At 41.8% G+C, this 26,783-nt stretch overlaps 1 protein-coding gene across 2 annotated transcripts in view; it reads left to right on the top strand.

Moving 5' to 3' along the window:
- Positions 1–9,666, top strand: part of alcama (activated leukocyte cell adhesion molecule a) — a 79,395-nt gene extending 69,729 nt beyond the window's left edge. The window contains exons 12-15 of one of the 2 annotated variants that reach the window (XM_079508164.1): positions 242–377; positions 2,347–2,379; positions 2,763–2,992; positions 6,817–9,666. In XM_079508164.1, coding sequence (XP_079364290.1) covers positions 242–377; positions 2,347–2,379; positions 2,763–2,959 — 366 coding nt within the window. In that variant the 3' untranslated portion in view covers positions 2,960–2,992; positions 6,817–9,666. Of the gene's footprint in view, positions 1–241; positions 378–2,346; positions 2,380–2,762; positions 2,993–6,813 lie in introns of both variants that reach the window. The other variant, XM_079508165.1, reaches the window with a different exon arrangement.
- The last annotated feature ends 17,117 nt before the right edge of the window (positions 9,667–26,783 follow it).

Here is a 26,783-nt window from a genome sequence, read left to right as displayed (position 1 = left end):
AGTTCAGCGTGCTGTCAGATGTTGACATTTGGAATATTTGCCTTCCATTATCGGTCTTGTCCCCCAACCCCCATGCCATCTCAAACCTGACAAGTGGTGTACAAAGCATTCTGCACTGTAGAATAGCAAACCTGACAGCGTGTAGATGGCTAAAATGACAATGTGAGTGTGCGCAACATATTCTTCTAGTATTTGTAAAGCCTAATAACCAACTAATTGTTTGTTTTGCTTCTTTCTGCAGGAGGAGAGTTCCTACAATGAAAAGAATGGCAAGGCCACCCACAAGATCACTGTGGTGCCCAGAGCCAACCTGACCGTTACTTGCAGTGTGAGCAACAAGCTGGGAGACGATGCCAAGACTATCAATGTGTCCTCCTGTAAGTCAGCAGACTAGTAATCAACAGGCTAGTGCCAGCTCACTGCGGATTGCATGTGAACGGGCTCGTTTCTACGGTTAACTGTTCAACACTGCTGTGCATCTCTATTTCTATCATGCAATGGGTTATTTATCAAAGTAAAGGAAACACCAACCGTAAAGACTCTCTACAGTTGAGGATTTATAATCATTCCGGTGTAATCTCTGGTCCTTCTATCTACCAGAGCCTAGGTCAAGGTTAATCCTACAGATAATGGCATAATTGTCATTGTAATCCCCCCCCCTGATGGCATCATTTGGCATATCAATGCCGAAGCAACTAGACACAGTAAATCATTTGCAAAGCACAGCGCTGTCTAAATAGAACACAGCATCGGCGTATGACTTGTTTGGTCAATTAAATATTTGCAAATGTTGCAGAATGGTGTCCAGGGTGGCACTTTCAAGCTCCGTTATAAATCAGTTATGGGTCATAGGGAGCTGAGAACGCTGTTGCTGATTAATGTTCCTTCCATCTGTCTTGTCTACTCTTGTTCACGCCTTCAGGCCCGCGTAGAATGTCGGTCAATGAGCATGTGCTGTGATACAGGCCTAATGGTGTTATTTATGGCACTTACAGGATCACATTCTCTTTGATACCAGGTATCGGGTATGTTGTTGACAGGTACATTCTGTTAATCTGAAGACATTGTCCCCTGTGGCGAGTGTTGTCATATCTGCTCTCTGCATTGAAATAGCTCTGCTTCTATTTTAGATTTTAGGACTTTGAATTAAAAGAAATTACTTGCATGATACATTTAATTATGCCTCACCACTGAACCTGGCCACGGAACAAAGACAGTGTCGTAATGTATTCTCTGACCAGTAGTACAGTAGTTTTACGTTGCAACAACCCAGCTATGCAGTGTGAAATTACGGGCATACTGCAGAACCGAATTGGAGGACCATTAAGTCAGAGTCAGTACAGATATTTTCCATTAAATGTGCTATAATATGGAATCTTGTCATGTATAGAGTTCTCCGTATAGAGATATGGCAATATTCTTTTAGGACTATCCAATAATTTAGCCCAGTTATTTTGGCGAGAGAGTATGTAATAATGGTTGCACAGTACAGAAGGCATTCACATTGTGGAAGATGTCACAAAAAATTGTCATCGTTGTTTATTTGTAAAGGCTGGACTTCCCTATATTGACACCAGAACCCTGAACTGTGGAGAGACCATACTTTTGTGTTTTCTTTATTGTAGCGAATTTCATTTGATTGTTGATGATTCTATCTGAAGGAGCTATTTGGTAAACGAAATTATGTTTTAATTACACCGATGCTAAGTGACAACAGGAAAGATCATGGTGAAAATGCCACATGAACATCTTTTCATTTCATGCATATCCCCCCCCCCCCCCACGCCCTGGCATTGCATTACCTCTCCATCCGTCTTTCTTTCTGGCTGTGATAACCCTTGGTGCGTTTGTCTTCCTTCCTTCCTTCAAACCTCCCTCCTGGTCTTGACTAGACCCTTGTTCTTGTTAGTCAGGGTGCTAAATCAGAGCATCAAAGGGCCTACTGTTCTGTACAGTCCCTGCAGTCTCCTAAAGACGCACACGGTCAACATGTTACTTCCCAACTCGGTAACTTTATGTTCATGAAAAGTGCATTCAAATTTTATTTCTCAAAAACGTCACTGCTTGAGACATGCACTAAATAGTTGCTCTGGGGATATTGATGTGCTTCCCTGTTGCTGACTTTGAACGTGCATGTTGTGAGGCACGACCAGAAAACATGATTCGATTTGATTAGATTCCGAGCGGCTGTGAACGACGACTGGGCTTTCCCTGCTGTTCTTGAGAACTGATTAGCACCGGCTGGCTTTCTGCTTTACTTTGACAAGCACGCGGGCTAATATTGCAGTACTTCCATTTTTACGTTTATTTTCTATTCCTTCTAATTTTTGTTATGTTTAATTTCAGTATTTAAGGACGAGCCGCCGAAGGCAAGGGAAGGTAAGATTTTGTTTTTCATTTGAGAATTTATTTTTTATTTATTTGCTCTCTAGAATTGCAAGGGCCTCAGAGTGAGATAACGGCTACGTATTAGGAAGTGTACCGCAGGGAGTTGCATTCATAATCATCCACATTCCAATCCTGTACACACCACCCAGCCCACATGCCATCTCCTGACATGGAAGACAATACTGCCCTTCCATGGGAGCTTTTAATCTCATCCTGGCTTTGCCATCCACATAGATTTCTAAAGACTGGTTTATCATACAAGGGAGCTCTCAAAGCATCGCTCTGTGTGTGTGTGTGAGTGCATGTGCGCGTACGTGCGTGCGTGCATATCTATTGTTGTCTCAGTGAATGAGCTCAGTATTGTTGTGTTCCAGGGTCCTCGGATGACAGTGGGGACCAGGCCAAGCTCATAGTTGGCATTGTGGTGGGGCTGATCATCGCCGCGGCGGTTGTGGCGCTGGTCTACTGGCTCTACATGAAGAGAAGACAAGGAACCTGGAAGACCGGCGAGAAGGAGACGGGCACGTCCGAAGAGAGCAAAAAGCTAGAGGAGAACAACCACACCGTTTAAAAGGCAGCTGTGCTGTACTTGGGGATGAACAAGGTACGGGGAGTGATGACACACACCGGGGTTGGATTTGCTGGGCAGATCTTTTTTTTTTTTTTTTTAACTTTGTTTTTATTTCAGTTTAGGCAACTTCACAGAATTAAAAGCATACATTTTTCTTACAACTGCTTTTTTTCTTTTTTTACACAACCTCAGCTGTTTCATACCTTCACAGAATATATATATATATTATACACTCATACACACAAACAACTTCACATACATTTACAAGTATTCACAATAAAACAAGGAAATAAAATACTACAAGTATTCACCATAAAACAAGGAAATACAATTCAAGTAGCGAGACAATAACAACAGAGCGTCGACAACAATGGGAAGTAAACAAAACTGAGAACAGACATGACTGGAGACAGAGGAAAGAGTATGAGCACATCAGAAGGTCTGGGGAGAAGTGTATTCAGTGAGATTCCGAAACCTGCTACCTCATTAGTAGAGGCAGTACAGGACTCCATCTTTTACTAAATATGTTTGGTTGAAGCCTCAGGGCATACTGGGCAGATCTTTTGATACCACTCTGTGGTCATTCAGATTTATGGCCGGCGGGGATACTGCATGTCCCTGCTTCTCGTCAAACTGAATTAAATACATGCATTTCCTTTCTGGAAATGTAGACGGTCTATGTTTGATGTCACAATTGAATAAAAAACATTATTGTTAAAGGAGCACTCAACCTTATCTTCATTCATATCCGTACTAATGCTCATTATAAGATGGAAGCATTTCTGTCTACTCGCTCTACTACTGTTGTTATTGCTGGGCTATGGTCAGGTCAGAAACCTACCCAGTGCCACCGACGTCATCATCGATGGGGATTCAAAGTTACAGTCTTTCTCTTCCTGAAAGTTGGCATGCTCAAATGGAAGGTCAATTAAAACATATATTTTTTTTTTGAATGACCAATCAAATAAGGGCCTTTCTCGGCCCCACCCCTCCAATTGTTTATATAGAGACACACGGGGACTACAAATTCCACGCCCCCAAATGAGACAGCGTCCCCACTTCTGGTCCGTTTCAACTGTGTACTGCAGCTGCCAATGCAATCCCTATGAGAGGCATCATAAAATACCCTTATTTCACTGGTTCATTACTGAGGCTGTAGCGATTTATTTTGTGTTCGAATAATGTGTCCCATATGTTTTATTTGTCCTTTTTAATGTCATATACCTGCCATCTCAATATACAACCCACAATGTACTATAATATACTCCATAAGATTGTAAAGACTGCTAGCATCGGATATATTGAAGTTTCCCTGACGTATGATTTGTACGTCACGCATTAATCCTTATAAATACCGCTAGATGCGGCATTCCCCAGCGACGGATCGAGCGACCACGACAGAGTCCAGCGTTGTAAACGGTTAAACGGCCAGTCTTCATCATGCCTAAAGTGTGCTGCGTTCCTCTTTGTAAAAACAACAAAGAAAAAAACCCAGACTTGATGTTTCATCAACTTCCAGCTGATCATGAAAAGAGACAGAAATGGCTGCACCCATCCACTAGTAAAAAATCTGTGAAACCATCCAGAAGAAGTTTGTGAACTCCACAAGTGGTGGAAATTAAGTATTCAAGTGAAACTTATGAAGGTATATGTCACAGTGAAAATAGCCTTGAAACTTATGATAGTCAGTCATGACGCAACTTCACCCTGTCTTTAGTGCCTTGCTACATTTACAACGTTTAAGTGTACATAAGCGTTCAGATTTCAAATATAAAGTGCTCACCCCCGGAGCTACGGATGTTATACATTTGCACGTTTATTAGCACCCATGTAGTCCTTATATTGTTCAATAAAAAGCATTTTTATCCGACGGCTGGCCAATTTCTATTTTTTTCGCTATATGCTTTCAATACGTGCCCTTATCGGTTGGGAGGTGTATTGCACTCATGCATTATTATAACCTTTATAGAAAATGGTCACCGATCGGATTAAAATGCATTTTCTTGAACAATACGGGATGCACGGGTGTTAATAGCAGCCCGTTCAAAATTCTAACATCCGTGTCCCCGGGGGTGAGCACTTTATAGGCTATTTGAAATCTGAACGTTTACAAATGCACATAACTTAGCCAGGCGCTCAAAACAAAGCAAGTCACGCCACGACGAACGTGAAGGACGAGCGTCATGTGAACCATTCATCCTACTGAATATGATATAGATTGACAATATCAAGAAGTCAGGCAAAATCATCTGAGGAGCATATGCTGCTATATAGGATTACACAGACTGAAATTGACTGCCTGAAAAGTAATGTATTATATTATTCTTCATGAAGCTCCCAATTCCCGTGAAATTGCAATATATTGGCTATATAAATAAATAGCCCATATATTGTAATATGTATTAAAACTGTAATAAATAAGATAGATTCTAATTGATATTTTATTATCTATAAACCTGGAGAATCCACTAGATAGTTGACAATATCTGGATATGTCACTCCTGGCCATTTAGTTGGGTCATTTTCCCAACTACTTTTAGGCAAATCATATGGACAAATTGATAATCCAACAAGTTTTTTTTTTCTTTGTACCGTCGGAGCTCCGCGGCAGGTAAAGAATTCATATACGCCTGCATGTTCACACCATGCACCACAAATACGGATAATGTATCTTCAAACTCGGCGGCGCTTGGAACGTCACTTATAAGCGACAGGTAATCAGTCTGTCAACTCAGCTCTGCTCCGTTAACATTATGGGTAACTCATTCAAGTGGTAAATTAAATGTGAAACAAGTCATCTATTGAGAAAACAAAAAAATATGTTGACAAAGACACTTCATACATTTGGAAACATATTTTTATTCAAATCAATATAGTCTTCAGTTCATGTTGTATTATTTTAAAAGTAGGCTAACTACAGTGGAATTTCAATTGACTTCTATGGGCTGGCATGCAGTACATTGGTCTAACGGACCAGAAGTGGGGCCGCTGTCTCATTTGGGGGCGTGAAATTTGTAGTCCCCGTGTGTCTCTATTGTGTTTAGTTTCCAAGATGGCCGCAGCACCAGGAGGGGGTGGGGCGGAGGTGAGCAGGTGGGGTTGACATATGCCCTTACTGGGCTGCGTTCACACATTCAAGACACCTGTCTTGTGTCTGTCTTGTGTCTGTGTTTAATGGCCGCTCCAATGCATTTCCAATGGAAGCCCATATGGTTTGACCAAACATCTTGTTTGATGGGGGGGAGGGGGGGCAGAACAAAGCTGTGTTAAAACACAATTCACGTGTCAGACACAAGGCAAGTGTCCGCTCACCTCCGCCCCACCCCCTCCTGGTGCTGCGGCCATCTTGGAAACTAAACACAATATAAACAGTGGGAGAGGGGTGGGGCCGAGAAAGGCCCTTATTATGAAGATAGGTTGAAAATGGGGGCTGGCATTCCTAATTTGGGCATTTTTTTTACATCAACCATTTGTTTTCCTATCTACAAGCTCACAAAGTGTCACGATGTTATGCACTGCGATGCACTTTGAGCTTGTAGGTGTGCTATTTTACCTATTTGTTATAGGTAAGTATAGCATACTACACTACAGTATAGGGTTGATAATGGTTAAGAAAAAATGTCCTCCCCTCAGTTTCTTTCTCTTCGAGCCCTGGCGCACGCATGCACACACGTTGAATCACAATACATTTTTCCGTGGCTGGCAGGGATATTGTAAGATATTAGTTTGCTTTGAAAACGTGCTCTCAAGATACAAGGTCGTTAATCAGACAGACAATGTTAAGAGTTAAACTCTAACACGACAACGTTAATGCAAGCATTTTTTTCTTCTTCTTTTCCTTTCTTTTGACAAAGAAGCAGTTGAAAGAGGCCTTGACACGCCAAAAATGAAGACTCCCAAACGACTGCTGACAACTTCCATCAGGCTCCACGTGAGCAGCACACAATCACAGAGTAATGTTGTAACAGGATGTGCCTACAGCTGATGTGTAGGCTGCACTGTGGCCATGCCTCATGCTATTGTGTCATTTTATGTTTTGTGTTCCTGGTGAATGCTCTTTGTTTTTGTTTCGTCTTGTTTGGTTTGAGTCAATCTGTGAGGCCATGTGGTGGGATTTGGCTCTTCGTACGTGTTTGTATTGTTTTGTTTTGTTTTGTTTTGTTTTGTTCAGTTCTTCATTTTCCCTGCAAGAATGTCAATAATACATCTTCTTTAGGTCTGTGTAACAATTCATCGTGTGCTTCATCGGATGAGCATGCTGATTTTAATGCGCTGTGTGGAATAGCCTTCATTTGGCTATGCTCAGTGAAAAAGACACTTCATTGCTGTTTCTGCAGTCAATAACGCCCTCTAAGTTAGCTAAGACTCCCAAGGCAGTGAGGAATGATTATAACAGTCGTTGATAATAACCTGTGTACTGCACCATCAAAACCCCTGTATTATTATTTTCTTGAGTTTCTTTGAATATGGCAAAATGCCTACAGGGGATAGTTTTAGCCGCAAACGTTTTTTTGTTTTTTTGTAATGCATGACACAAGCAGCATACTGTAACTGTGATCCGTAACTGTCCTTGATTCAAAAAACAACCGTGTCATGTTTCCGCAAAAGAAAAAAGCAGTTGTGTAGATGTAGATTGTAAGCTGACAGCGCATTGCAGTACACCCACTCACTTGATTCTGTAAATCGTAGACGTTCTTCCACTTTAAGTATAATTCACTACAGTTCTTCATTAACCTTTAACTGTCAGTTTCTTCACTTTCCCAAGGGTTTCCTTTTTGCTTGATTTAGGCTCTAAATCTATTGGATGTGAAAAGGCAAGCAGTTATCAGGAATGTGCAAAAAGAAAAAAGTATTTGCAGTTAGTAATGAATGTGCGGCCATCTTGTTGTATACAACTTTGATACCCTGGCCTTGGGCTGAGACACTGTGTGATTTGTGCATCTGAAGTTAAGTTAGTTTAAGACTGAAAGTACGTTATTGCCTTCACCTTCCCACATTGTTTGTTCTAGTGTTCCTCTCCTGTTATGCCATCCTTTATAGGTTATGACCACTCAGTCAAAGCGCCATATTCATACACCACTGCATGACTGTGTCGGTCGCTTGAGCGCCACACGCCGTTAGCTCAGCAAGCGACACCATCGTGCTATAGAGTATAAATGTGGCTTAAGAGTAGATGTTTATCTTTTTTCCCTCGGAGTACCTCTACTCCAAATGTACCGGGGTCTGAATGTCCTAAAATCTTTGTGTTTTTTATTATATTTATATTCCGAGTGAAACCTACCAGGATAGCTGTGCTACAGCATGCTAGATGATCGTTTTTTTATTTTTCATTTTACAGCCTTGTTGAAAGGCATCATCTAAGTATTGAAAAGGTACTGTATGGTAGGAGAGTTACATGGGGGTGAATAAGGCGATACAGTGTCTGTGTGTTCTTTGCTGTATTATATATATATTTTTTGTTTTGTTTAAATGGTCCGAAGGATAAAGCCCAATTTAAACTTCGTCGTATGAATGTCGCCGGCAGAAATGACAGGTTTTCAACGGAACATTTTAAAATAGGTTACCATTAGTCGTAAACGTACAACGAAGTATAAATTAGCCATCAGTCATGTTGAAGACAGCGACTGTGATTGGGAAAATGAGGCCATAATCTGCATATGGATGGCGGCCCTCTGGTGCACCGAAAATAGCCGATCTACAAGCTCGCAACTCACCGCGTCCGCGGTGCGTTGTGAGCATGTGGATGTTCGGCATGCGACACAGTCGTACGATGGAGCATAAATTAGGCATTATGGATTATTCTGCCCCGTCTGTTCCCCCATGCCGGGCAATGCCCCGATGTCCCACCAAAGAAAATGCACAGGGAACAGATAAGACAGGATTTACGAGTGTTCCGTTGGTAGCCCAGCAGTGCACACAGCCTTATATGGCAGGGGGTCCTCGAGATGCAAAGTTGACATTGAATATTTGAAATCTTCTTGGAACAGATTTATGATCGCAATGTTTTAGTCTTATGGCAGACCACGGCCGTCCACAGTCTCAATTACTGTTCGGGTTACTGAAACCGGCATCTCTCCAAACACTATTATTTATGATAATACTAGTTGGATTACGCGGTATGTCCGAGTGCAGTGGTTCTCAAAGTGGGGTCCAGGGACCCCAGGGGTCCTTGCGGGGGTTCCAGGGGGCCCCCAGCTAAATGATTGCTAGTTAGGAACGAAATGGTTAGTAAGAGTGTATATATGGAACCAGTTCAATTTGTACACCCTCAGCGTTACATGAACAGAGACAATTTTTACTGTGCGGGTGTACTGTAAGCAGAGTTCCTTCTGGACAGTTTCCCTGCCTAATGCATACCAAACTGGACGTCCTTGAAGTTAAAGTATTTGAGAACCACTGACGTTGTGTCCCACTCCCCACCTAGTCCTGTGTACGGTGTGGTTGCCCGAGTCATTGTACTGTGGAATGGTTAATAAAAAACATTCACATAAATAAATAGAATGGCACACAAGCAGGAAGTGGGCATCTCTGTCTGCCTGGTCGATTGTGTCCTCATGCCTTTTGTTCCTTTTCAAATAATCAGGTCAGCAGTGAAACCAAAGAGTGTAAGACGAGAAGGCCATAGTACTACTGTAAATACAGAACTTTTGTTTTTGTACTGTTGTTGACAATAAAGTGTACATTTTGAAAAAACATTCTCATTGAAACATCTTGTTCAATTGTCTCCTTTTTTTCTTTTTCTTTACTAAATACTACACTTAAAGTATTTCACATTTTCCTATCAATTACTCACCCCAATTGAGGCAAATTAAATAGGAGGGCAGATCGAGGCCAAGATTAACGAGAGCAACACTAAACATCCACCTAGCCCTGGACAGTAGTAGTCCTCCAACTCCTCCCAGTGATTTACACTGACAGTAACTTAGGAATTCATTTTACATAGTTCTTCCGTGGCATCCTACAGTATTTACTTCAATTAATCAAATCAAATGGAATGGATTCGGGCTTAAATTGGCCCCTTACAAATCTCCATGAATTCCAGGCTTCCTGGGGTGAGTAATAGATAGTTGATATGGTGACTGTGCTTGGAAACACTCCACTCTCTCAGAGCAGTGTTGGTGAACGCCCTCACCAATCCTCAACCACACCCGACCAATGCCTTCCCAGGCTAACCTTAAATAGCCTATAAGTGATTAAACCACACCAAACCCCTGCCTAAACTCAACCAGCTGCAAGCTATAAACATTTGATCAATCAAATGGGTTTGAGGCTGAATATCCACTCCCTTCTTTTTTCATGCTTCAGGGTGGCTTAGTTAGCATGAAATGTTAAATACAGACTGTCTCCCTAGAGCCTAAAATATAAAGCAACAACTTCATTTAGCATTTAGGTATGCAGTGGCGGTGCAAACATGCTCAAAGAAGGGAAGCAAAGGAAGCAGCCAACAGTTCAGTCAGTTGACTTTCATCTGTGCTACTAAATGGGCACTGGATTAGTTGAGTGTCTAATAAGGCATTAATGGATCGCTGTCACTCTATTAACGGTTTCCTTTATTTGTCCAATACATGCTTTAATGTATATGAATGTTTCCAGTATATGATTATTTTCTCTATTCTTTCTATTTGATTGATGGATGTGCCACCTAGTGGTGTTGAGGTGTATCTTCCTCTAATGCAAATTCCACTTTTGTAACTCCCTTCGTTTTAAGCCAGATTTTCCCCAGCTGGTGATTATCTTCTACTGTGCAGCATAGACAAAAATAGGTAGATACAGTATGCCTCATTGGCCACTGGGCCACACTGTAAATGCCACCCCCAACAATGCCCCCATATTATGTAGGGCAGCTTGCCATAACTCCACTGCAAGAAATATGCTTAAGTTGTACAGTATAGCCTACGCCTAAATTGTAAGTGGCTAAGATTAAAACTTTTTTTCCCCCGGTTTTATAACCATAACTTGTACTACAATGTTATTTAATTAAACACATCGCTCCAATAAACAGAAGCGGCCAATGACCAATCTACATCACATGTTATTATGCTGCTGTGCAGTCCTTCCTACCTATCTATGAACACTTTTACACGTCACTGATTAAATGACATAATGAAGGACATTTGAACTGGAAGGCCAGGTTTTACCGCCATGCTCCCCAGACTTAACCTGACTCCGCCAGATGGGGCAGCAGAGAGTACACTGGGTTCCCCCCTCCTGCTCCCATCTGGGAACTCTCAGGCAGACTTGATGCCCGGCCACAAAACGGCCTGGCCAATCAGCAGCAGCTTCAAGCAGCTTCAAGCAGCTTCTAGCAGCAGCTTCTAGCTTCTAGCTGCTGCTGATTAGCCAGGCCGTTTTGTGGCCGGGCATCAAGTCTGCCTGAGAGAACCCAGTGTACTCTCTGCTGCCCCATCTGGCGGAGTCAGGTTACCCCAGCCTAACCCCTACTCGATTCTGATAACCCCATGCATGGGCCTTTCCGCCACCCTTGGGCCAAAAGCCAGCTTTAAAAATCACACCTGTGTGAAGTGAGGGGCGCTCTTATCATCATACATCATCCATTCATTGTCAAAGGGAATTTATTTTTGTGCAGGACAAAAATAGCTGATACATATATGACGTAAATTCTCATTCATTGTAAATGGGAATTTGTTTGTGTAAGACGAAAACACTACATTATAGCTGAATATAGGAGGGGTTAGCGCACCTCAAAAGAAAAATGTATGGTACTTTATTGTATTTAACCGTTACAATACAGTAAGTGTTGATCCTTCAGTGAATATACAATACCTCCACAGGCACTAAAAGTAACCTTTTCCCTTTTGTATTTTTAACTCTCCTCCTAGCTCTCCTCGTGCTCTCCTTTATCAAGAAACCGTAGGTCCCGGTATACACGATGTCACTGTTGAAGAACAACTGTCAGCTGCTTGCTAGAACATCACGTTTTCTGTCTATTCCTATTCATATCCTATCTTGCATACGTCTGTATCATAGATTTATGACTCAAATAACTGCTGGCCACGTAATGTGGCTTGTGCAAAGGTATGTATTTTTTAATAAAACTCAGAACATGTCAGGTCATTTGTGACGCTGCCTTGGGTGTAATCTTGTTCTCCAGGGGCCAAATATTGCTGACGCCAGTCTGTAACTCTATACTCTGTACAGGCCCAGGGTGAATATCACTCTTACACTTATCACTCACTACTTTGGAAGTACAGAGAGCCAGAGGCTCTCTGCCAAAGAGGTGGGACCAAGTCAGGTTTTTAAAAACACACGTAAATCTCAATCTCTTTGCACTCAAGTCCCAAGTCACCTGTTTTGAGTCACAAGTCAAATGCTCTTTGCCAAGTGTAATACATCTTTAACAGAGTAATACATACTTTAATGCGTTATAATCACATTATAAAACATTAAGGCCAAGGCCAAGAATAAATACATTGCAATCTGCTTCCCAGCTGAAGACTACGAACCCATCCAGTGAGAGCTGATGTTCACCAAACGATGGTGCCATCAGGACCACATCATCCTCAAAAAGCAGTGAAGCAACGCTCAGCTCAACGAACCGCATAGCCTCTCCACCACGACTACGTCTCGTCCATGAATATCACAAACAGAATTGATGACAATGCAGGCAGAGGCCAACCCCCACCGGAAACAAATCCGACTTACTGCCGAGCACTGGGACACTGTGAGAGATTGGATGGCCCTCAACAAGGACCCCCTCACCCCATGTCCCTGCAGCACCTCCCACAGTATCTCCCAGGGGAGATACTGTGGGAGGTATATTGTATGCATTATAAATATAAACACTGTTAAAATGTCACTATAAGTGGTTGCATTTGTCGCTTTAAGAAAAGTGTATCGTGGTTAGTATTATGATCAGTATCAGTCACACGGTACTGACCATTATACTGAAATGATACAGACATGATACTGTTTACAGATGGATAGAGCCCACTCACCAGAATAGGTACAAAAAAACCTTAAACTGAAGACTCTAGCCCAGCAGCCGCCTGTCCATGTGCGTTACACATGTCCTCTTTCACTGACATGACACTGACCATGATACTGACATGCCCTGTCACAGCCCTGTCACAGGGATGTCATGCCCAGGCGGTCACATCAGTCTGGCCCTGTCACAGGGCTTTAAGGCAGGAGGGAAATACTGTCTTTGTGGACTAAAAACATATGGACAATCTGTTCACTGTTAGTCAAGGTATTTGATAAAAGAAGGTACAGTCAATCAGTCATCTATGTTATTTTTCTGTCTAAATATTCCAGCTGGCAGATTCATCGCACTGGGAGGCAGTCAGGCAGAGCAGGACGTTTTAAGGAATGCATTGATTGTAGAGAGGCAGGTGGATCAGCTTGAATGAAACACTATATCTGAACAATTGAGACCTTTGTGAAATACTATATAATTTGTTTACAACAGAGTGTCTTAACCCTCGCTCTCAGTAGTCTGCGTGTGGAGCAGGTGCGCTCCCTGGTTTGCCTCCTTGGCTGCGGGTGCTCAGTTAACAAATAATACTCAACAATGAAAAGCACCGAGGTGGAACTATAGCGGCACTCCAAGCAGTAAAGGATGCGAGGCAATTGGCTCAGACACACATTCTCTTTATTCCTCCAGCTGCTCCAGGAGCAGCTGGAGGAATAAAGATAATGCATATATATACTGTATCTGTGCCAATGTCAAGTTGAGTCTAAAACACATCGAATTTGTGACTCAAGTCCAAGTCACGTGACCCGAGTTATTCCTCTGCAGAGAACCCGGCCACCCAACACAGTATACTAACTAACTGAACACATACGCATTCCAATAGACAAATCCAATAACCACTTGTGCATGAAAACACTGGGATGGCTCTCACAGAGGGAGCACACAGGAGCCAGTCAAGTCAATATGCCAATATGGTAGGCCACAGAGATTACAAGAGCAGTCAATTTGATTAAAGAGAAGATGTGCAGATACAATTGATTAAATTGCATAAACCTTAATCAAATAAAGGGCAAAAGACAAAATACCAATATAAATAGATAAAACACTGGTCACTTATAGCCACTTAGGTGTGTGCCTGCATGTCCACAGCTAAAAAACTAACTACACCACATTTCTTGTGTACACTGGCAGCAGAGGAAGGATCTCAATTTCAAATTATGTTAAACTGGTCAATGACAGCGATGTCATTTTTGTGAATTCATAACTGCAGCGCAATCGTCTTGCCAAGGTATGGAACTGTTAGTGAAGGAGGAATAGGACCCAAATGCAGACAAATGTGTGTCGCAAGCTCGCAATTCATTGTCAATGGGAGTCTCAACGGCCCAGGACACGAGCACGGGACTGGTAGACAAGACAAGACAGGTACTAATGAACAGGAAACACTGAGAACAATACTACAAAATAAGTAGCACTGGGGAATCAAACTACCAGAATACAAGACTAAAACAGACACATAGCGCTAAGAAACAAGAACAAAAAACAGAATTAATAATGGATTTTATTTATAACGCACTTTATATTCGTCAGAATCTCAAAGTGCTAGAATTGGGCCTAAATGTACAAAAATCACACCTGTGTGCTGTGAAGTGAGGGGCGCCAATATATTAAAGTCTAACTCATGTTGATTAGGTGATAATGGTAATGTAAAAAAACTGTGCAAACAAACATTAAACACCATTAATAATAAAGAGACAATAATATGAGTAAATGACACATTATGTAAATTTTCCCTCCATTGTCAATGGCATTTACAAAACAAACATTGAACTAAAGACACTTTAAACCCGTGTATAGGAGGGCCCCTCAAAAAGCAGGGAAAAGAGGGATCTGGAGAGGCAGGGAATTTCAAAAGGAACTGGTGTGAAATTCAGTTTTTTACATTACTACATAGATTTAGAGGAATCTCATTTTAAATTAGACTGATGAGCAATACGAGCAATTCAGCATGTACTCTACAACCAGTGTGGGACACAGCCTCGTGTCACAATACCAAACTGGCAGACCCAAGTGCAGAAAAGACAAAGTTCTTAAAGTTCAAGAGTGTTTATTCACACAAACTTGGAATGAGGAGGGAAATGTGGAAGGCAGGCAGAGCAGAGCAACAGGCAGGCAGGCAGGCAGTACAGGTGAGATCTGAGGTGGAGGAGAGGAGTACAATCAGTACAGGCAAATGCCAAAATCCAACATACAAAATCTAAATCAATACTGAAGTTCACAGGCAGGGAACAGTCACTAAAAATAGTTGACTGGCTAGAAGCAATGAAGCCTATACTACCACTGTGGTTGTTCAACGATCTGGCGATGCAGTGATAGAAGACCAGGGCTTTATAGACTGGAGGTGATGAGTTGATGGCAGGCAGGTGCGTTGACTGGTGAGAATGAGGGGACTGGGAACAGGTGAGCCAGAAAACACAGCGCTCAGCCCTGCCTGGGACTGACACCTTGTTGCCCTGATCATGAGGCACATTGACAAAAACAACCTTTGCAAGAAGAGCCACAACTCCCAGTCTATGATGTAATTCGACTATGGATTTGTACCTTGACTATGGATTTGACTATGATGTTGTTGTTTTTGTGGCTTCGCCTTTATTTCATATTTTTTTATAAAGGGATAGACAGGCTGATAGGAAATGGGGAGAGAGATGGGGGGGTGACATGCAATAAAGGCAGTCGAACCCACGGCACACTGCCATACTGGATTACCAGCCAATAAGGTGCCTGGACCGCTGAGCCACGGCCCAGGCTGACTGATGTTTTTTTAAGATTTATTTTATTTATTTTTAGCTTTTTCTGCCCTTTTAATACACGTACAAAAAACAGGGAGCGAGAGATAGGGAGTGACACGAAGCAAAGGTCGTTGGGATCAGGAGTTGAACCCATGACACGCTGGCAGACGGCATTGGCAGCCTAGGTGGCTACGCCAGCCGTCCGGACCAATTTGACTATGGATTTGACCTCCCAGCCAGCTCAATTAAGTATAATCAAGCTTTACTGGAGATGGATTACTTCAAAGGGTAATTCTTTCAACATAAAATGCTGCATTCAAGTTCAAGAGAGTAAGAAAGAGGCATGAATTCCCTTGAATGCTGCATGCCTTCGAGTATGGAGAGAGAGACATGGAGAGAGGGAATTTATGTTTGTTTTTTTCACCATGGTAAATGGACTAGCACTACCGATGGGTAAAAGAGCAGGAGCTTTCATGTCTATATACTCATGTCTATGCACATGCCTGCCAAAGAGGAGAGAGAGGGGGGGGGGGGACGTAGATTGATGACTCACAAGAAGCATGTGGCTAGTGCTGGCTCAGCCACCAGGAACACCCACATGGTATTTTGTAATCATCCAATATCCTTTTCACCGAGGGTGAAGATAAGAGATTCAGACCATTTATAGAGCAGAACGGAACGGGCAACAAAGCAGCCCAAAGCAACAATAAAATGAAATGCCTCTGATAAAAAGGTCACTGTAGCTATAACATACTGTACTGTAGGGTCTACTGCTCAATCTACCAAGCCAAGAGTCCAAGTCTCGCTGCATGACTTCACCCCAATTTACATTGACATGTTACTAGACTATAACACTGTCTGGTGGCTTCACACAATTCACACACGCACGTGACACTTGCACACATGCACAAAGATCAGTAAAGCAACATCGGTCACTTTTTACCTTTATTGAAAGGATGAGCCCCTTGAGATGCCTCATCTCATTTTAGAGGGGGTCCTCAACACAGATACATAATACAATTCAGTTCACAAACAATACAACAGTACTTCCAAAAACACTTCACCTGCAAGGAATTTATTGACAGGAAGTAGCTCATAACATATCTACGGTGGATTTGTATGAAACAAACACTTAATAATTCAAGCTTTGCCTACAGCTGCAATATTGGTGAGTTTGACGTTGATAAATACAATCAGATAGGACTTTTCTGTTTGGATGAATGGGCTGTCAATGGGAAATTACACCTAGCTACCACCTTGCTGGCAAGATGGACGCTGTCCTGTCTGCATACAGTATGGTCAACGCCTCAATGGCATATAAAACACGGTGAAGCAGCCTTCTGCTTCTACGGGCCGACGGCTTGTAATTAACTCCCACTACACCGTAGACAGCCTCTGTTGACAGCTTTAAAGCACAATCTTGCTTTTAGTTGATTTTTTTCTGTTATTCATGTTCTCAGTTTTTCCTGATTCTATTAAGTTTTTTTGTATGTTTTGGCCATTATTTTAATGTTATTTTATGTTTTAGCTTTTATTTTTTCTTTGTTGCTCTGTAAAGCACAAATGGGCTATATGAATAAAGATTATTATTGTCTCCACCAGCCGAAGGCATATGAGGAGAGTATGTTGTGCACTCCGTCCGTCCATCCATGCGTCCGCCCGTTAACAGCTAATCTCCGGCACCGTTAACACGGTTGATGCCAAACTTTCCACATAAAATTTGGGCCAGAGGTTCATCGTTTGCATCCAGGGCACTCCCTGGATGCAAACGATGAACCTCTGGCCCAAACTTTCCAGAATGGCCTGTCATAGCGCCACCATGAGGCATCTTTTCACCTTTTTTACCTATTACTGCACCGATCTGCGTGAAATGTTGCATGCACACTCCCTAGAGGCCAAGAACAAACCTTTGACCTGCATTTTTCACATCTGCCTTTATAGCGCCGACTTTTGTAAAACCCTTTTTTTTATATTACTCCTCCAGATTCTGTCCAAATCCCTCAAATCGTTACACAATATCTATATAGTCATGTGCTCAAGACGGATCTGTCCGATATTTCATATTCCATCCTAATTGGTTAACATTGGCTTTCAAAGTTTGCAGGATTGGCCAGTTTTGAACAAAATGCCTCAAATCATGAACACAGCGTGCAATTTACGCTAAATCTTTCACGCACTTTCCTACTAGGATGAGGAATATATCCCACCCTTTTCACATTGGCATGTTATAGCGCCACCAACAGATGGATTTTTGCAAAACACATTTTTGGAACAAAATGCCTCAAATCATCCATTTGCCATCCAAGTAAGAACAAATGGCACCCTTTTCCCATTGGCCTATTATAGCGCCACCTGTTCCCCGAAGGGCACTTTTTCTAGTTTGCATTGTGATCCTGTTATTATACATTTGATCTTGAATGATATAGGGATATTTTCTTTATATCCAATCGAAAGGAATGGACTGTACGAGTTTAGATGTTAGAGGCAGTTGTTCAATACTCTGGTCCACTATGACACCGGATGTGCTGTACGAGTGTGAGCATAACCAGACTAGGTTATGTTATTTATCAGATGGAGCCAGACTTTCTACAATATTAGTCATGAATGATGTGAACCTTGTTAGTTTTTGTTTTCAATCAAGCACTAATAAGGCTTTTGCGCAACATGACTATAATGGGCCTTACATTGGATCCTTTGCCAACATATACAACATCATGAATCACAATGCATGACATTGCATGACATAGTAAAACCATAATTGCACTTTAACCTTTAGTTTTGCTATGCCTCTTTAAAACGATGAATCTACTTTAGACATTTGAAAACATAATAAACATAATAAAAATAAAAGAAAATGCTTTCTTGTGCCTTAATGCATTTGTATGGCTGTAAAGCACTCTGAATTGCCTGCATGTGTGCAGTGCACGTGTGGGGTCAGTCCGAGTCTCAGACAGTGATCTGTCACTGGCCTTGTTTGTGCCTAGTTACTGCCATAGGGAAGAAACCTTCTGTATGAAATGTGCTATGCCTCGCATCTTTATGGAAACAATTATATAAAACAGCTAGTCCCTCCGGGATTATGCGATAATGTGGTCGCATAATGTAATTGGTTGCACATTTAACCAATCTCTGAAATATATGCATTAGTTTGCGTTTTCCCTCTAACCATTGAACAAAATGAGCTGCTATAGTGCAGAGCCATTGGTTTGATAAGTGATGTCATTCATTTAGAAATGTAGCTCTCTAGACCAATTTTGTTTTTTTGGGGTTTTTTTTGCAATCCACATACATTATTATTATTATTCATGCATCATTCTTCAGCCTATCAACTGGTATTTTACTGTTTCAACCTGTCATGGACAGTGGTGTAAAGTAACTAATGTACTTAAGTACTGTAGGCCTACTTGAAGTACCACTTCAGCCCTATTTTGGCCATTTGAAAATAGCTGATCTACAAGCTGGTGAGCTTGTAGATCGCCGTTTCAAAATACATTGTGAAATGGGGGTATAAGTACTTTTACATTTGGTACTATATTATTATACGATACAACTTTATTATAGTATATTATATTATTAGATACCAGTAAGACGCCTGAGGGCGTGCACACATCCGCCTGGGTGACGGCAGACTGCTGGGCGAGCACTGGCACTTTGGCATGGGGGGTCAGATCAACATATGGAATGAATACTGGCTATATGGAGCTTGTCTTGAGTGTACAGGGTTTGATGAGGTCAGAACAACACAGGTCAGCTCCATATATGGAGATCTAAGGATTTGAGGTTTGAGGTCAGATGTAGAGTTGCTGGCCGGCTCCATATATGCAGGTGATGATCCAGTCTTCTCCGTGTATGGTTATCCAGTAGAGGGTTTGATGATGTCAGATTGACATACGGAGCGTGTCACAAGGCGTGATGTCACGAGGCGTGATGGACTGACAACCATATATGGAGATCTAAGAGTCTTCATGATGTCATGTGATGTCATGGGCGTGACCATATATGGAGGAGTGATGTCACGAGGCGTGACCATATATGGAGGAGTGATGTCACGAGGCGTGACCATATATGGAGGAGTGATGTCACGAGGCGTGACCATATATAACGGATGGACGGACGGCCGGACGGACGGGAGATGCAGGTTTTCATAGTAAATGCGACCTATGGTCGCAATAATATAATATATTATAGTATATTATTACTACCTTCGGACTATTATGAAATGACTACAGGAATCCTAGAAACACATTAAGCATAGCATTCTGTATATGCTGGACAATGTAACTGAACAAGGCAGAGTTCCCCAAGTTGGAATGGGCTCAGAATGAACAGAACCAGAGGCTGATGTCACAAAAGTGTCAAGTATTTTCAACATGTAGACAAATATTATTCAAGTTAAAATACAGAAGGGAAGAGGGGTTATTATAGATGGGAAATCATGATTCTAAAAGTGGGACTGAGCCCAACGGCAGGTGATATAGGTTGAATGTGTCAGGGCCTACTGGGTCCTCCAAACTAAACATACACAGCAAATCAACTGTGGCCCAACAAACAATCTGGTAAAACCCAGTCTCAAGTACAATATGGCACGGTGGGAAAAATCTGGTTACCCCTCAATACAAATTCATTACATAATAAAAATATATAGCAAAATGACTAAAATACAACAAAATACCAAAACCTACCCAGTCAGTATACTCAAGGCTCCCACTGAGCCTGTCACAGGAGTGGCTGTGGATGTGGTTAACCCAGGAAGGGACCTGGAGGCTCTATAAAGAGGATAAATGAGGCTAACAGTTAACAAAAAAAACCTCTTAAATCCCACTCTCCTACCCTTTATTTTTTTATCCAGGGTATTTTCAGCAACGCCCTGCACATAGAAACACACAGATCAACACATTAAAACCTGGGAGCTGACCAGTACAACCACAGTCTTATACTGTTGACCACTAAGCAGCTCCACTGGAGCAGTTGGGGGTTCAGTGCCTTGCTCAAGGGCACTTCAGCAGTGTTGGGTGAGTGATGACCAATTACTTCCCGATCCAGATTTTTCCTGCCCATCTGGGAAATCGAACTGGCAACCTTTCGGCAACAAGGGCGCTCCTCTAACCCTTAGGCACACACCTGCCGAACTCTGCAAATGGAATATAAAATGTCAGTAATTATGTCCCCATATAATCTAAATGAATTATCAAAGCATCAACATTTGTTTCAGGTTTTCTTACCAAGTTCTACGCTGCGGCTGCACACCTCATGCCTCCAGGTCCCCAACAAACACTCAAATCAGGCTTCTGGCCCAACATGAGGCCTCAAACCTGGTCACCCCTTTTATGCACTACGCTTAAAGGGGCAGTGCTACATGTATAATACAGTAAGTACTTTTTCCATTGTACTTTACGTACATTTTGATGCCAATACTTTTGTACTTTTAAGTACATGAATTCTGGACTTTTACTTGTAACAGAGTATTTCTATATAGAGGATATGTGCATACATTGACAGTGAGTCAATGAGTGACAAAGTGAGTTTAACGTACCTTTAATGTTGTTTAATGCAATCAGATAGGACTTTTCTGTTTGGATGTACCGTATAGGCTGTCAAGGCCAGAAAGTATATATGATGATGTCACATGCATACCCTCTATTGCAAACTCAGTTTCAACCTGTCATGGATCGCCTGGTGTTAAAGGTAATTAGGTAATATATACGATATGGTCCCCCTTCTGAAGACATGTTGTCAGCTTACGGATCAGGCCTGATTCATCTCAAATCCATTTGCAGCAATTCTGCTGTCAGAAACTATACCTAAAGCCTAATATTAGATATACTATGAAAATAGCATCTGTAACCTTCAATCTGTTTAGAACCTTTTTACACATTATTTAAATGATGACACCATTGAGTTAACCTCAGATTACTTTAGCAAGTGGTGCCGATGGGGCGAAAAATGCTAGCAATTACAGCAGGTGCCACTCTCACCACATTCTTTCCATTCCGACATGGCAGCTTTCTGCTGGATTTATTTTTAAATAATAATGGATGTATCTTCCGCTAGGTTTAACAGGACAGGACAAGACCCTGCTGGCAGCTCTACTTGAAGCTTTTATTTTATAATTAATTTTTGGAGTTTAACCCTATGTTCTTTTATGAGTGTAGGCTATTACCGTATGTGTCCTTCTTTGAGCATCAACCATGGGGTGGGAGGGACATCTGTGTGTGTGTGTGTGTGTGTGTGTGTGTGTGTGTGTGTGTGTGTGTGTGTGTGTGTGTGTGTGTGTGTGTGTGTTAAATGGTAAATGGTGCATTTATATAGCGCCTTTATCCAAGGCGCTTTACATAGATTGTGCATTACATTCACCCATTCACACACACATTCATACACCGATTGCGGCGGAAGCCATGCAAGGTACCAACCAGCACATCGGGAGCAATATGGGGTTCAGTGTCTTGCCCAAGGACACTTCGACATGTAGCCAGGAGGAGCCGGGATTCGAACCGCCGACCCATGGATCATTGGACGACCTGCTCTACCTCTTGAGCCACAGTCGCCCCAGTCGTGTGTGTGTGTGTGTGTGTGTGTGTGCTTATAGCAACTTTAAGGTTCCATTTGATTACCAACTCTCCATCATTTAGCAGGGGACCACCTGGAACCCCCTCAAGGACCACTGGTGGTCCCTGGACCACTGGTTGAATACCATTGCCCTACAGTAGTTCAGCTGTGTCCAAAGTGCGGCCCGTGGCCGCGGGCCAAATGCGGCCCTGGGGAGAATATTATACGGCCCGCAGCTTCATACCTGAATTGTATTATGAACGGCGCCCAACAGTATGGGACATTTTTACATTAATGTTTTTTAACCTGGGCATTTCCCATGTATAATTTGTCAGTGTTCCTTGTTCCTTGTATTTTACATTTTTGTAATTTTTGAGTGGTGTAAACCACTCCTACAACTGGCTTTGTTAGTTTACGTGTCTGTCTGTCTGTGCTCAAAAAATGAGCACGGTTGCTATGGTCACCCAGTTCACACGGGTGTGATTTCATTACGTCAGACATTACGTCAGACCACAGCTGATCAGTCTATATAAGACCTTACACCACTCAGTTCACACGGTGTGATTTTTTTTTTTACCTTGCTTGGTTACATTTGGTAATGTGACATAAGTCTAAAAGGCTGAGTTCACAGCACATACCTCACTGACAAATGACCATTGATATTAAAAATTGATGATGAATGATGACAGTTAAATTAAATCGTTTAAATCCGAAGCTAAATTATGTAGTTGGCCCTTGGGTGTTAACCTGCTTTTGCTAAAAAAATAGTTGAGCCTGCACATCTGTCGTGTCGTTATTGATTTTATTGTTATTGAGTGATGAAGATTCTCCAACACAACCAGCATCATTAACTGCAGTATTATGGTCATGTCAGTATCATGGTCAATATCATGTCAGTATCATGGTCAATATCATGTCAGTATCATGGTCAATATCATGTCAGTATCATGGTCAATATCATGTCAGTATCATGGTCAATATCATGTCAGTATCATGGTCAGCATCAGTCAGTATCATGTCAGTATCATGGTCAGCATCAGTTAGTATCATGGTCAATATCATTGTCAGCATCAGTCAGTATCATATCAGTATCATGGTCAATATCATGTCAGTATCATGGCCAGTATCAGTCAGTATCATGGTCAATATCATGTCAGTATCATGGTCAATATCATTGTCAGCATCAGTCAGTCATATCAGTATCATGGTCAGTATCAGTCAGTATCATGGTCAATATCATGTCAGTATCGTGGTCAATATCATTGTCAGCATCAGTCAGTATCATATCAGTATCATGGTCAATATCACGTCAGTATCATGGTCAGTATCAGTCAGTATCAAGGTCAATATCATGTCAGTATCGTGGTCAGCATCACTCAGTATCATGGTCAGCATCACTCAGTAGCATGGTCAGCATCACTCAGTAGCATGGTCAGCATCACTCAGTATCATGGTCAGTATCACTCAGTATCATGGTCAGCATCACTCAGTATCATGGTCAGCATCACTCAGTATCATGGTCAGCATCACTCAGTAGCATGGTCAGCATCACTCAGTAGCATGGTATCATGGTCAGCATCACTCAGTATCATGGTCAGCATCACTCAGTATCCTGGTCAGCATCACTCAGTATCATGGTCAGCATCACTCAGTATCATGGTCAGCATCACTCAGTATCATGGTCAGCATCACTCAGTATCATGGTCAGCATCACTCAGTATCCTGGTCAGCATCACTCAGTATCATGGTCAGCATCACTCAGTATCATGGTCAGCATCACTCAGTATCATGGTCAGCATCACTCAGTAGCATGGTCAGCATCACTCAGTATCATGGTCAGCATCACTCAGTAGCATGGTCAGCATCACTCAGTAGCATGGTCAGCATCACTCAGTATCGTGGTCAGCATCACTCAGTATCATGGTCAGCATCACTCAGTATCATGGTCAGCATCACTCAGTATCATGGTCAGCATCACTCAGTAGCATGGTCAGCATCACTCAGTATCATGGTCACAGCATCACTCAGTATCATGGTCAGCATCACTCAGTAGCATGGTCAGCATCACTCAGTAGCATGGTCAGCATCACTCACATACCGTTTAGAAATACAGGGACGCAAAGACCTCAAGACGTTTTTTTATTTACTTGTCCATGAAAATAACATATCAAGGAAAAGGCATTAATAATATATAAATTAATTGCACATTACTCTATGCTTTACATATTTGACACAGTATTTGTCACTGAACCACATTAATAAGAAAATGGAATTAGAAAAAAAAATTGCTCTTTGCAACCTAAGGCCACTTATCCCCTTAATAAGGGACCTAAAGGAACAGACAATGCTGAGCTCAGAGGCGTGTTCAAGTTGAACAAACAAACAAACAAACAAACAAACAAACAAACAAACAAAACAAAACACCCAGACCCAGTGCAACATTACCCTATTCTATTCTGTGGCTATCATTCTGTGAAAATAGTGCATCTACAAGCTCTCAATGTGTCGCATTGCGACTCACCATGAGCTTGAAGATCTGCTATTTTCTGGGAAGATTTGAGGTGTAGAGGGAAGGAGGCATTGGATAGAGCCCTTGGGAACCCGGTCAACAGAGGGTTTAAGGGTTGACGTTAAATGGGAATGCCACAGCCCACAGTTTAGAAATGTTATTCCTATGCTCTCTGCAAAGTTTCGTCTCCCAGGCACAATGCACATCTCCATACTAAAGCATTTTCATAATTATAAATGAGAAAAGACAAGATATCCATGGCAGTTTATAATGTGATTGCAATTATTAATAATATTTTTTGGGGAGGCTTTAGGCCTTCCATTGTCTCCCATTGTCAGTGGAGCCGATTCATACTCCCGAAGAGATTGGAAGCTATGGATGCTCTTTACTCTTTATGTCTGTCTTTTGTTAATATATTTTTATGTATTTGCAGAGGCCTAACAAGTTTTACCATCAATAGATGATTCGATCAATACATAATAACATTTCCTGAATCTGTATACTGAATAACAGATTAGGATCTTGAGTGGAGTGTCCGAGACCATAAGAATAACATAAGAGTTCATAAATAAAGTGCCATTCCCCTTTAAAGAGCTGCACAAAAAATTGAAAGGGTGAAGAGGGGTAGTGCTGCATTAAAGAAAAAGTTTTCCTTATCTTGTTTTAAGTGAAAAGTCAGGGCAACATCATCATCGTGACACAAACGCCTCATCGCAGCAGCCCAGAACTGGACTGGGTTACAACTTACAACACATCCGCCTGACTGCCTGCTGCTATCTAGTACATAGACCAGATTATTGAAGATGTCTCATTCTCTGTGTGTCATATATATTGTAGATTGTAAGAGCACTTTCATTTGGCTGTAGACTTGCCTTTTGTCTCCCATCATGAAGCATCACAACACATTAAGTCACACTGATTCCACACAGTATGCCAAAGAGGTTCCATGTCAGTTTGACTAGAGCACAAAGCACCACTCTGTCCATCTTTTGCATTTCTCTGATGATTAGTATCCCAATTTTGCAATGAAATAACATAAAGCAAGATGCATAATTACTGCAGAGCTATCAAGTGATTCCCACTCCAAATTGGCATGTTTTTTGTAGCATCTCAGAAATGGCAAAAAAATATATTTAAATTCTTCCCATGTGCTTCACAAGAGCCAGCCAGTGTGTGGTGAATACTGAAGAGCACGTCATGTCAGGCCCATAGCCTCAAAGACAACATTTGGTTGAACTGACAGCACAGTTGAATTCCCATAATTAACCACATGAACCCTAGCATCCCTATTTTGGGGGTGAACATTTGGGCGAAAACAGCACATCCACAAGCTTACATGCTCACAACGTGTCACAGCGGGACACATTGTGAACTTGTAGACCGGCTATATCTAAGTAATTTGGAGGGGAAAAAATGAGCTGACCAAATACAGATCCCGGGGGGAATGAATTATATAGGTATGGTTTAAGTGGTTGAATGCTTACTCCATCTCCTACAGACATACATGTGGACACACACATACACAAAAAGGCATTACCACGTTAACTACCGCCCGTTGGCACATACTGTATAAATTCAGTTATCACTATCAACAAATTGGCTTCAGTGAAACTCAAGTGTACAACAAAACAGCTCACTCATGTTGAACAAATACATTAATTGGCTTGTTTTCTTCTTCCTCGATTAAAGAAAGCGAAGTCGTCAATCGGGAAAACAAAAAAACAGGTTCTGTCTGATAGAACTTGTGGTCAAGCTACAGAAAAGTAAAATGAAGCTAGTAGGGCTTCTCCCTTCTGAGAAGTCATGACTCATGAACCATGTTTGTGTTGCAGACCCGTGTTTAGTGTAACCTGACTCCGCCAGATGGGGCAGCAATGAGTACACTGGGTTAGTGTGGGTCGCAACTCTTTAAGGACAATATATATCCTACATTTTTTCCAAAAGATTTCTTATTTTTTATGGCACAAAACATTTTCAGATGGTGTTGTCAGCCAAATACATCAATGTGGCAGTCCTTGACGTGGAGAGACCAGCGAGTGGAGTGGACCA

Source organism: Electrona antarctica (genome assembly GCF_951216825.1).
Source record: "Electrona antarctica genome assembly, chromosome: 8".
Taxonomy (NCBI): domain Eukaryota; kingdom Metazoa; phylum Chordata; class Actinopteri; order Myctophiformes; family Myctophidae; genus Electrona; species Electrona antarctica.
Note: the sequence above shows the minus strand (reverse complement) of the source record. Positions and strands in the feature narration are given on the sequence as shown.